This window comes from Pelophylax lessonae, assembly GCF_965119305.1.
Source record: "Pelophylax lessonae genome assembly, chromosome: 3".
NCBI classification, from domain to species: domain Eukaryota; kingdom Metazoa; phylum Chordata; class Amphibia; order Anura; family Ranidae; genus Pelophylax; species Pelophylax lessonae.
In genome coordinates, this window is record NC_138770.1 from 309804929 (window position 1) to 309818558 (window position 13630).

Below are 13630 nucleotides of genomic sequence, written 5' to 3' on the forward strand. Positions count from 1 at the left end.
AACAGCACAATAGTTTAACAACTTTAAAGTGCTTGGCTCAGTCAAGAAACAGTCTAGGGGTTTGTTTTTTTGTCGTTGTTATATTAAGAACTTGGATAGGCGAAGGGAATAAGTGGGATACTCCAGCTTGAATACACTATGCACAATTTGCTGGGACGTCTAACTGCACTTGAATGCGGCAAGGCCATTGCGTCACCTTATCAATAGCGATAAAGTAGTGATAAATGAACCGCCTTAGATAACCTATACTTACTGCAGCACACACTTCAGGGTCCTTCCTGGCACCCCCTTTTGTTCCTATTCTTCAGGGCTTTTTACACGGCACCCCCTTTACTGTCATATTCTCTGTGTGAGCTAGCTCCTTGATCCCCTGACTTCACTTGAGTGGTCCACCTTCCTGGACCAGACCCTTTGACAGGTCCCTGGTACTCACGGACACTGTTTTTCCTGAGAGACTCTGCCAGTAGCTCCACTGTCAGCACTCTGGATCCTCTGCAGCTCAGCTCCACACCCGATTCACTGGGCCAACCACCCAAGACTACTTCCCTCTCACACTGCAGGAGAAGAGACAGCCATCCACCTCCTCCCGGGACTCTGCTTCCTGCCAAAGATGCCCTGTCACATGTCCCCTCAGTATTTATGGTCAATCCCAGGATGCATTGCAGAATGCCCTCCCACTGGGACTGCCAAAAAACATGATGTGTCACTGGATAGGTTTCCTCCACTGTCCAACAAGATACCTCATTGGACGCAGTGGGCTCATCCCTCAGACCCAGTGAATCACACCTGGAAACATGTGACAGGCAACCTAATAGATCAGGCTTCCCTGATAAGCAGCAAGAGCAATAAATGCTTCACCTAGCACCTACCTAACTAGGAGGGTGCTACATCTAATATTCTAATTTTCTGAGATACTGAATCTTGGGTTTTCACTAGCTGTAAGCCATAATCATCAATACTTAAAGAATAAAATGCTTGAAATATATCAGTGTGTGTAATGAATACAAATAATATACGATTTTCACTTTTGGATTGAATTACTGAAATAAATTATTTTTTTGATGATATTCACATTTTTTTTAGATGCACCTGTATATACTGAGTAATCAAGGCAAAACTGACAGAAAGACAGTTGGTCTTTTAACTGTGTGTTTTATCCAGGAAGTGCACCACACCACCCTATTTAGAAACTAAAGAAAAACTGAATTTTTGTAAAATCTTACCATAAAATTCCTTTCTCTGAGTCCTCCGACAGTCGCCGCCCACTCATACAGTCTTCACCAATGGGGTATTGACTTCATCTCCACAGGAGTAACTAGGCATAAGACTTGTTAAAAACAAAGCATTTACATAGACACACCTATGGGGGCTGTCCTACTGGTCCAATACCCCCCTGCAATCAGCCATCCCAACTCAGTTTGGTAGCAAGCAGTTAAGTGTATAAGAACCCCAATAGAGGGGCGGGGGCAGCGACTGTCGGAGGACTCAGAGAAAGGAATTTTACGGTAAGATTTTACAAAAATTCAGTTTTCTCTTACGTCCTCCGACAGTCGCTGCCCACTCATACAGTCTTCACCAATGGGGATGTCCCAAAGCAATGTAGACAGGAGGGGTGGGAAACACAACCCTCAGAAAGGCAACGCAGTACCCACAACAGAGAAAGGAACCTTACGTGAACAGAAAGGTAACAACCCAGGAAAGCAAATAACCAAGGGGATGAATAACCCCAACAGCCAGCGACTCGAAATAAAACCAGGGTTCCCTTATGGTACAGCCACACAGAGAACGTTGCGGCCAAAAGGAGGCATCCGCCGATGCCAGAACATCAATTTTGTACAATTTTGAAAAAGTGTGTACTGACGACCAAGTCGCAGCCTTACACACCTGGGCCACCGAAGCCGGATGTCGGAAAGCCCAGGACGCACTCACCGCTCTGGTAGAGTGCGCCTTGACAGGGAACGGAGGTACCCATTCCTTCAACGACTAGGCCTGTACAATTGTCTGTCTGATCCATTTTGAAATGGTCGACGCAGACGCAGCCATACCCTTCCGAGGTCCGAGAATCCGATTTCCGAAAGGATTCAGTCGAAGACAGGTAAACCCTGAACGCCCTGACAACATCCAAGGAATGCAAAGCAACCTCCTTAGGATGCTTAGGCTTCGCACAGAGCGAAGGCAAAACAATTTCCTCATTAAGGTGAAAATCAGAAACCACCTTTGGAAGAAAGGACGGGTTAGGTCGCAAGACCACCTTATCCCTATGAACCACCAGGTAAGGGGAGCGGCAAGACAAGGCCGCCAACTCCGACACTGTGCAAGCAGAAGTGATTGCCACAAGAAAGGCAACCTTTCTAGACAGCAGAGGTAATGAGATTTCCCTGATGTTTTCAAACGGGGAACATTGCAATACGGACAGGACCAAGTTCAAGTCCCATGGAGGTAAGGGCTCCCTATGAGGAGGGGCCAAGTGATGCACACCTTGAATGAAGGTGCGAATCAAAGAATCAGATGCCACGGGGCGCTGGAAAAGGACTGCCAGTGCAGATACCAGGCCCTTAATCGTGGCCAACGGAAGGCGCTGGTCCACACCAGTCTGAAGGAAAGCCAGCACTCTCGCCACCGAGTATGAACGAGGAGAGAAGTCCCTGGACTCAAACCAGGCAAAATAAGCTTTCCATGTACGGTAATAAATCTTACCAGATGAGGCTTTCCTAGCCTTGATCAAGGTAGGAATGACCTCTGAGGAGAGACCCCTGTCCCTCAGGACCTGGCTTTCAACAGCCATGCCGTTAAAGCCAGCGACTGTAAAGCAGGATGGAAGATCGGTCCCTGAGACAGTAGATCTTCCCGCATCGGCAGCCGCCATGGAGGCTCGACGGCCAGGTGAACGATGTCCGTGTACCAGGACCAGCGTGGCCAGTCTGGCGCCACCAGAATCACCAATGTTGGTTCCGAGGCCAACCTGCGAAGCAACCTGGACAACTGAATCGGAGGAAAGGCATACATCAGATGATACTGATGCCAAGGTACCACCAGCCCATCCAAGGCGTCTGCCAGAGGATCGCGCGTTCTTGCCACGAACCTTTCCACCTTGTGGTTTAGCCGAGACGCGAACAGATCCACATCCGGGGATCCCCATTTCACTCGCAGCATTTGAAATACCTCCGGGTGTAGGGACCATTCCCCCAGGTCCAGGGTCTGGCGGCTCAGGTAATCGGCCTGCCAATTCTCTACACCTGAAATGTGAACTGCCGATATTGCCGGGACAAGTCTCGGCCCAAGACAGAATACTGGTCACTTCCTGGGCCACCCGGGCACTCTTGGTGCTCCCTTGGTGATTGATGTAAGCCACCTCAGTGGCATTGTCTGTCCGCACCTGTACAGGGCGGCCCTGAAGACGGTCCGACCAATGGACTAGGCACAGCCTGATCGCTCTCAATTCCAATAGGTTTATGGGGAAGGAGGATTCCTCCACCGACCAAGTGCCCTGGGCAGACAGGTTGCCCAGGACTCCGCCCCAGCCCGACAGGCTGGCATCCGTGGTAAGTACTGTCCACAGTAACGGACGGAAAGATTTTCCGTCCGCCACCACTAGGGACTGAAGCCACCACAGAAGATCCACTCCAAGGACTGCGGGAGTCTGAGCAGAGTCCAGAACCATTCCCAAATATGGGAGACGAACCGAAGGAGACAAGGTCGACTTCTGTACGTTGATGGTCCATCCGAACTCCTGAAGCGTCTGCACCGCAATGGACAGATCGTGCAGCAGGCTCTGGCTGGCACTCGATCTTAACAGAAGATCGTCCAGATATCCCAAGACCGCAATGCCCTGAGCCCACAACAGGCCCAGAACTGGAGCCAGCACTTTGGTAAACACCCTTGGAGCCGAAGCGAGATCGAAAGGTAACGCCACAAACTGATAGTGAGCCTCCGCGATAGCGAATCGGAGGTACCTCTGATTACCCTCGAAAATGGGGATGTGTAGATACGCATCCTTCAGGTCGATAGAGGCCAGGAACTCGCCTGGACTCAGGGAGGCTACCACCAAGCGGAGCGATTCCATGCGGAACTTTCGAACGCGTACAAAGCGGTTCAGAGCTTTTAAGTCCAGAAAAGGACGCACCCTTGCCCTCCTTTCTGGGCACGGTGAACAGATTTGAGTAAAACCCCCGAAATCTGTCCCGATGAGGCACCGGGACGACCACCCCCTGGCCGAGGAGATATTGAACCGCCTGATGCAGGTCCTGTAACCGCCCTGGGGTCAAATGAAGATTTGAGGGAAAGAATCTGTCCGCCGGCCGCGAAAGGAGTTCGATCTTGTAACCCGATCGAATGATTTCCTGAACCCACCTGTCCGGAATTCGTAGCAGCCAAGGTTGGAGGAAACCGCGCAAACGTCCCCCCACCTCTGAAACGGGTGAGGGCACCCCATCAGGCAGAGGCGGACTGGGCAACCGCCCCAGCTCGGCCGGATCTTGGTTTGCCGCCCAGGGCTTTCTCTGGCCACCCTGGCCCTTGAAGGGTTTCCCCTTGTTCTGTGCCTTGAAGGCACGAAAGGACCCCTGATTTGGTTTAAAGGAGGGGCCCGCTTACGGCGGAAAAACTTGCCTTTAGGATTCTGGGGCAGCAGAGTGCTCTTGCCCCCAGTGACCCCTTTTACCAATTCATCCAGGGATTCCCCAAACAGGCGAGACCCCGCATAGGGGATGTCAGCCACCGTTTTTCTCGAAGTCTGGTCAGCCGACCAGCTTTTCAACCATATCAGGCGATGGTTAATCACTGCGACACTGGACAGGCGTGCAGCTAATGGGGCCTCATTCAAGGCAGCATCACACAAATATATGACTCCTTGATAGATCTGGTCCACCATCGCCACGGTAGTAGGAGGAGCGGAATCAGCCACGAGGGTGCGTTTTAGCACCTTGGTCCAGTCCGCCACAGCCTGAGCTGCCATGACCGAGGCGAAAATAGGCTTTAGCAGAGAACCCGCCACCATGTAGGCATGGCAGGCAAGGGATTCCATTCTCCTATCTGTAGGATCTCTAAACACCGGAGAATCTTCGGTGGGTACCAGAGTGGCCTTGTTCAATCTGGCCACAGTGTGATCCACCTGAGGGGCCACACACTAGCGCGAATCCGTAGGAGACGCAAAGGGATAAAGGAGTTGAAACCTCTTTGGCACCACAAAGGTGCGTTTCAAATGACGCCATTGATCATTCACAGTAGCGTGAAACTCAGCGGGGCAAGGGAACACCTTGCCCAGAGGATTAGGCTCATCCTCTAAACATAGTGTTTCTTAAATGGCAAGAATTAGCACATCCATAGCTGCGCGGTCCTCGGCCGTCCCAGGGGGGAATCATCCACCCCTGCAACCTCCGCCTCCCCCTCAGACTGAGAAGAGCAAGACCCTTCAAGGGGCACGCCACCTATCAGATTCAGAATCAGAAGACAAGGAAAAACTAGGCCTTTTTCTGGCAGCACGTTCCGTCATCAGAATCTCCACTTTGGACACCAACGTCGCCACGGCAGCAGACAAAGTAGACAGAGCAGAGGATTCAGAGGAACCTGAATCCCCCACTAGGGCTGTGGGAAATTTGCTGTCCTGAGATTGCATGTTAAAAAAAATATATATTTTTTTTAAAGGTACTGGCCCTTTAAGCGCGCCGCGGACCCCCGCAGCACACCGCTACAATGACTGTGAAAACACAGACCTCTAATCAGGATAAACTGATAGCCAGAAGGATTGCACAAGTGAAAGGACAGCAGAACAGACCCCCACAAGTGTTACCACCGCAGCCGAACTCTCCTGAGTAAAAGGAGGAAGTGATGTCACCACAGGAGGCGGAACTGAGGATTCAGGCTAAGGAAAAATGGTTGCCAATAGAAAGTAATGGGAGGCTTCGGTAAAATGGCCGCCGACATGTGCTCGGAACGAACGATTTGCCACACACAAGATGGCGCTGCAAGGCGCCAAAAACACATCACATACACGCTGTATAAGCGCCCATAGTGAAGCCAGACATGCTGCCCACACCTAAAATGGCGGACCGGTGGTTTTTAACCCCGCAGCGGTCACCACACGTGTCTGTACCTCCAAAAGCACCCTAAAGTGACACAGGAGAGGGACCCCCAGAAACCCACACAGCGCACCGGCTGTGAGAGAAAACACCCGCAGGGACCGGGATCAGGGAGCCCAAAAACGCACAGACATGAGAGGATAACACAGACACACAGGACTGCCAGCCCCAGACAGAGGCCCCACACAGATTGTACTTACCTGTACTCGATGGCGTGGGGTGCCTCACATTGCATAGGAAACCGCCCACCCTCAGATGGCAGGGGTGCCATCAGCCAAAAACGCAGGACGCTAACAGTACACGGAGAACCGTGGATAAGACGTCCGAGTGAGGTAGCCACCTCACAGGCTGCATCCCTGCGGACAGGGATGGGTCGTTTGCGAGGCCAGGGTGAACACACAGCCTGCTAGACGCTCGATGGTGGGCTGGGATTCCATCTGGCCCTCTGTCCTGGAGAACCAGGATGACCAGTCCGACTCCCAGCTCTGCAAACGCCGTCTTCATCCGAAGATCCGACTAACGCTGACAAAATAAACAGCTAGTAATGCAAAGAAAAAAACACATTTGCAGTAAATAAAATCATAAAATAGAAGAAGGCGGCTGAGACTGTAGCCCCAGCACAGGGAAGCCTATCTTACTCCTTAACTAGGCAGAAGACAAACTGAGTTGGGATGGCTGATTGCAGGGGGGTATTGAACCAGTGGGACAGCCCCCATAGGTGTGTCTATGTAAATGCTTTGTTTTTACAAATCTTATGCCTAGTTACTCCTGTGGAGATGAAGTCAATACCCCATTGGTGAAGACTGTATGAGTGGGCGGCGACTGTCAGAGGACGTAAGAGAAATACCTGTTGATCTTTTCAGAAATTGTGTGTCCCTGTAACTTCCCGAGAAATAAACTGAAAGCACAAACTATGCTAATTTTTTTTTCAAAATATATAAAATTCTCCTCCCCCGATATAATGGAAAGAGAGAGAGAAAAAAAATAACGTTTTGCACAATACTGCAATATCTGGAGGAATATGGCAGCCTCTGCCATTATTACTAGCTTATGATGCCTGCTATTAAGCATACCCTTTTACTTTGCTTACTTAATACAAAACACAGGTTTGCCTTACATTTAAGTGGAAAAAGAACATATTTGAGAGGTATGTTAATAAATCAGAACATCAGCATCTTAAATGTCTTTTGGATAATTTGTTTTTCTGCAGCTGGTGTTTTTAGGCATATACTATAAGAATAATGTTAATAAACCATGAGAGTGGATGTGTGTTTCTAGAGACAACCGTGGAAGACGACAGCATTACAAAAATGGAAGTATTACTTACATGTAAAGTGCCTGAATCCGTAAAGTCTAGCTTAAGTCCCATTTGGTCACAAAATTCAATCAAGTCATTTAGCAACTTATTCTGTGGAGGTGGGTGACGACGAAGTAGTGCCTGCTCTGGAAAACTACGGTAGATTTTATGTGCAACCGCCATATTTGCAAGGAGCATAAACTCTTCAACCAGCCTGCAAAGAAGTCAAGTTTACAATTAAATAATTATGTACTTAACAGCTGTAACAATATTTTGCAATATTTGCAAGTGACCAATGGCTTTACATCACAATCATTCAAAAATATTGCCCGTTGATTCCTATAAGTATGGTATTGTCCCATTGAACTGACGGCAGTTTAACAAATATAAAAACACATGTTCAATAAATGTAATCACACTTCATAGATGATAGAGGTGTCATCAAACTACCATATGAAGGCTATTGACCATGTTGTACTGGATAACCCATCTTGTGCTTTTGAAACAAACCAATACCAAATTAAAAAAACATAATTATAGTTTATGCTTCAAAGTGGGGCTGATTATATGCAGTTCTGCACCTTTTATAAAAGCCAACTGAAGTGGGTTGTGGATCATAATTTGGTAGAAATCTAAATTTTTTTTGGACACATAGGGAAGATGAATAATTTATATAGAGAAGATGAAAAATGTCAGTAATTATGGTTCACTATCTGCTGTACTGTCGCACTGCTTCACACGTGCAAACTCAACCCCCCCCCCCCCATCCTAGTAACTGGCCAGGATATAAAATGAAGCCAAATAAGTCATACAGGAGCAACCAGGGGGTGCAATTGAAAGGACTGGACCCTCCAGTATCCAATATAGATTTTCCTTTCCTCCTCTTTAGCTCAGCACATTGAAGACTTACCTAAGCAAAGTATCAGAGAACTTACGTAGGAGAAGCGATCTGCAGTAGGCATACATATAGATATAGCAGGGTAAGTAAAATTGGGTATTGGGGTATTCGGTTATACTTTATTCCATCCCTCCCTATTCATTGTAGATGCGCAGAAATTAGGGTGAAATAGAACAAGCTACTTGTACCTATAAAATAGTGAAGTGATGTGAGACTGCCCTCAAAAACAATTCCTTGAAAAAGTATTTATACCCCTTGCAATTTTCCACATTTTGTCATTTTTAAGACCCTAAACATACAGCCAGAGCTACAATGAAATGCTTTAGAATAGATCAATGCATATTCATGTATTAGAATGGCCCAGTCAAAGTCCAGGCCTAAATCCAATTGAGAATATGTGGCAAGACTTGAAAATTGCTGTTCACAGACTCCCTCCATTCAATCTGATAGAGCTTGAGCTATTTTACAAAGAAGAATGGGCAATAATTTCACTCTCTAGATGCACAAAGTTGGTAGAGACATCCCCAAAAAGACATACCCATAAGTGCAGCAAAAGGTGGTTCTATAAAGTATTGACTCAGGAGGGCTAAATATAAATGCATGCCACACTTTTCAGATATTTGTAAAATAAAATTGAAAACCATTTATCATTTTCCTTTCACTTCACAATTATGTGCCACCTTGTGTTGATCTATGACATAAAATCCCAATAAAATACATTTACATTTTTGGTTATAGCATGACAAAATTTGGAGAATTTCAAGGGGTAGGCATACTTTTTCAAGGCACCGAATACTAGTTTCTATTCCTTTCCCTTCCTTTACACACGATTTAAACAATCTTCCCCCAAAATTGAGTTTTTTAACTGGATTTTATTGTAACTAGGTGACAATATTGAGTAAAATATGTGTTAATCTTGTGTAAAAACATTTATAAATTAAACCCTAGGATTACTTTTATATTTAAGACTAATAAAACCTGCATTTTATATTGTCAGGGAGAGATGTGTAAGAAGCCTGTCCAATTTTGCAATCATAAAATCCATGTGTCAAACAGGCAATTTTCAAATGTTTTTAGAATATTAAACAATCATACAAGCCTGCATATAGTTGGCATAATAAACCAGAGCCATATACATCCATCTAGAGGAGATCTCTCTCTTAGTGAGCATAAAGCCTTACTGGCTGAGGTCTAATGCCAAGGTAATCACAAAAGAAAGAACATGGAAACTGACACACTAAAAGATAAATGTGTCTATTAAAAGGGGAATACTGGAAAAAAGACCAATGCAATTCTCAGTAAGATATGGGCATATACTTATTTGCAAAAAAAAAAAAAAAAAAAGCATTCTAGTGATGCTCAAGTGCTTTCTCTGACAGACAGTAGGAAACAAAGTGAAAAGTTCCATCTTCCCTTATGTCTCCTAGAACTGTTCATATACAGTAGCTGTAGAACAGCTTTGGACTATAGTAGCAAATTAAGTTATGCAAAAAACTTGCATAATTGCTACAATTTATGTACAGTACATGCCAGTTGTATTTTAACAATGTAACATTTTATGTAACGACAAAGCCTGCAGAGAGTGCACGTGTACTGAACACGAACCAAACAGTGAAGATATTAATCAAACACTTTCACTGACAGTGTTTCATATGAAATACATGCATTACTATGTAGAGCATGTGATGTATTTATGCACTGTCATTAAGAGTACAATAGCACTTAACTGTTTCCTGCTCAACCACTGAATTAAAAATGGTTGGGTAAAAGCTTCCTAGATTTGGAAGCATACATTATTAAAATGCGCCCCCCAGATGTGAGCACCCTGTGATCACTGTGTCCCCGGATACAGCAGATCAGAGCAGGGTAGGGTAGGGTACAGTGCCAATGATAGTGACATTGTAATGCTGCGACAGTGATCATGTACAATGGCTTGGATATCAATGTATGTGACAGGCAGTGAGGAGGCGTTGTATCGGCTCCTTACCACCTGTTTAAACCCCACTGGAACCCACACAAGTGTCCCCATTTAATTTGATTGGGTTTTAAAAACCAGGTGTACCAGGAGTGTTATTATTACTATGGCTGCGAAGCAGAGAATCGCAGCCATGGCATGTGGACACCCCTGGCATGAGGTTTTACCCCAGCCCCCCAAACTCACATTTGAATGGGCCCCAATGGTGCAGTCAGTCACAGTGTCTTTTATAACCAATATACCAGTCTGCGTCATCAGACCAGGGTAGCTGGAAAAAATTGTGTTCCTGATTGCTGTCAAAACACCAGACCAGTGCAGCCAGCAACAGTTTTCCTGATCACAGGTACACAAATCTCAGTGTCACCAGACCAGTGTAGGCCAGCAACAACATACTTGATGTATCAGTGTTCCTGATTGATACTACACTAGTCTCCACTGTCGCCGGCTTAGTGAAGGCCAGCAGCAGTGTTCCTGATTGTTGTCACACCAGTCTTTGTGTTTCCAGACCAGTGCAGCTGATAACAGTGTTCCTGATTGTTGCCACACTTGTCCCAGTGCCACAAAACTAGTGTCGCTAACAACAGTTCCTAATCACCTACACAACCAGTGCAGTGCTGCCTCTACCAGTACTGACCCAGGCCTGTTTATTGACCATGTTTGGCTGTTGTGTGGGCTGATTCTTTGCCTGTTTGCTGACCATGTCTCTGGCTTCCCCCCTGAACTTGCCCATATGCACATCCTTCTGACTACCTTCCTGCAAGACATCAGTTCCAGCCATCTCCTGAGGAAAACTGCACTCCTGGATCCAAAAGAACCCCTTTGTTCTTCCTTTCTTCAGCCTCCTGTGCTTCCTAGACCGCGAACATGGCATTCCTGAGGGCAGCCACATACCAGCAGACTAGGCTTGCTTGGCTTAAAGGAACGGGGTTTGCTACAGGTGATTGCACAGTCAGCTATATTCCCAGACCAGTCACACAGAGGGGACATTACAGTACACACTGTTTTTGATACAACTGGTTGGTTTGTGTGATACACAAAAGACAATGTCCACTACAAAATCCGCCCAAATGTTGAAAAGTCTCAAGCATGTAGTATCGCCATAATCGGGAGGAGCAGCAGAATGTTTTCGGGTGTAATTGTAAGTACGCCTGTGCTGTGTGTGAGCAATAATTAATTTTTTTTAAATAAAAAAAAAAAAAACGGACAACAAATACAACTTCAGAAAAACTCACTATGGCTCTTACCAAATACCTCAGACTGTCATTTTGGGGATATATTTGTACTGTACAGGCATTTTAGTTAACCTGGATTACCTGTTCCCTGCACGGTCTGTTCACATTTTGATTTGAAGAATAAAGTATTCCAATTGTTTTCATCTACCTGGGTGCGGTTCCACTACTTCTTTTGCAGGCATTTTAGGGCCTCAAGAAAGTACATCTGGACAGATCTATTTTAAACATATACGGTATACCATGGTTTGTAGATTCTATAACTTCAACACAGCTAAGGCTGGCTATACACGGTTCGAATTTCGGCCAGTTCAGCCAGGCTCAACATTGGTACAACCAGCCTCCCAGACTCTCTTACAATTATCGATAGTGGCTGCTATAGCCACCAGCAATAATCACTGTCTTAAAGCCCTCCCTGCTGGGAACAGACAATAGCTCCACAGGAAAGATTCCCCTGTTAACACTGTGTTGATGGGGGAATCCTGCAAATTTCTTTCCTGCAACCATGGGAGATTTGCACCTTGTATGGCCGGCCTAAGTGCTAGTTCACACATTATGTGGTGCTAGGCTTTTTACTTCATTGCAAAACGCTTGTCAACACAAGTGTCCAATTCACACTGCAACGCAGCACAGAGCTGCGCTGCAGCATGCTGCATTTTATCACAGTGCGCTGTACCGAATTGCATGGTATTGTACAGCAGAGCATCACGATGCTGTGCAGTACCTTGAATAAAGTGTACTCTTCAAATAAAGTTTGTCCAAAAAAAAAAAGGCCAAGTGATGTGCTGAATTGCGCACTACACTGCCCTCTAGTGCAGTCAGGAGTGAATAGCAGTCGGACAGGTAAAGTGCTCCAGCTGCTGTCTGCTCCAGTGTGAACCCAGCCTAAACATACACTAATTTGTTGTTTTTTTTTGCCAAAGAAGTACAGAACACATTTTGAACAAAATTTATAAAGAAGCTATTTATCTGCAAAGTTTTATAAAAAGAAAAACCTTTCAACATTTTTGGTCTTTCTTCATCTAGCAAAGTAAAAAAAAAAAAATGGTGTTTAAATATCACCAAATGAAGGCTCGGTCTGTGTCAAAACAGAATTTAAAATAATTTGGATACAGTATTTCATGGCTGCGTAATGGTCATTCAAATTGTGAAAGTCTGTCTTGCAGTGGTTAAAGTAGTTGGAAACCCTTACATATACCAAGTGAAGTGGCTAGCCTCAGGGGATACACAGATTAAACAAATCCTACTACCTACTACATAAGATGTATCTGTTTATCTGCAGCCATCTCTTCTTTACATCCATTTAATCACTAAGACCAGACCTATTCTGACACTACTCACATACTTGTAAACATCAGCATTTTTTCTTGTTAGACAATTACGTTGAACTCCCAAACATGCATATGTATATACAGTGGATATAAAAAGCCTACACACCGCTGTTAAAATGTTAGGACTCGGACATGAAAAAATGAAAAAGATAAATCATATCAAAACTTTTCCACCTTTAAATGTGACCTATAAACTGTACAACTCAGTAAAATAAACTGAAATCTTTTAGGTGAAAGTAAAAAAAAAAAAAAAACTAAAACAATATGGTTGCTTTAGTGTACACACCCTTAAACTAATACTTTGTTGCAGAACCTTTTGATTTTTTTTACAGCACTCAGTCTTTTTGGGTAGGAGTCTATCAGCATGGCACATCTTGCCATGGCAGAATTTGCCCACTCTTCTTTGCAAAAACACTCCAAATCTGTCAGATGGCGAGGGTGTCTCCTGGGCACAGACCTCTTCAGATCCCCCCACAAGATTTTCAATTAGATTCAGGTCTGGGCTCTGGCTGGGCCATTCCAAAACTTTAATCTTCTTCTGGTGAAGCCATTCCTTTGTTGATTTGGATGTGTACTTTGGGTCGTTGTCATGCTAAAAGATGAAGTTCCTCTTCATGTTCAGCTTTCTAACAGAAGCCTGAAGGTTTTGTGCCAATATTGACTGGTATTTGGAACTGTTTATAATTGCCTCTACCTTGACTAGGCCTCCTATTCCAGCTGAAGAAAAACAGCCCAAAAAGCATGATGCTGCCACCACCATGCTTCATTGTGGGTATGGTGATACAGTGTTTTTGCACCAAACATATCTTTTGGAATTATGCCC

General features: G+C 45.3%; 1 protein-coding gene across 1 annotated transcript in view; it reads right to left on the minus strand.

Annotated features, from left to right (window-relative positions):
* Positions 1-13630, minus strand: part of DIS3L2 (DIS3 like 3'-5' exoribonuclease 2) — a 1275365-nt gene that overhangs the window by 38372 nt on the left and 1223363 nt on the right. The window contains exon 17 of the mRNA XM_082248603.1: positions 7405-7588. Coding sequence (XP_082104729.1) covers positions 7405-7588 — 184 coding nt within the window. The remainder of the gene's footprint in view (positions 1-7404; positions 7589-13630) is intronic.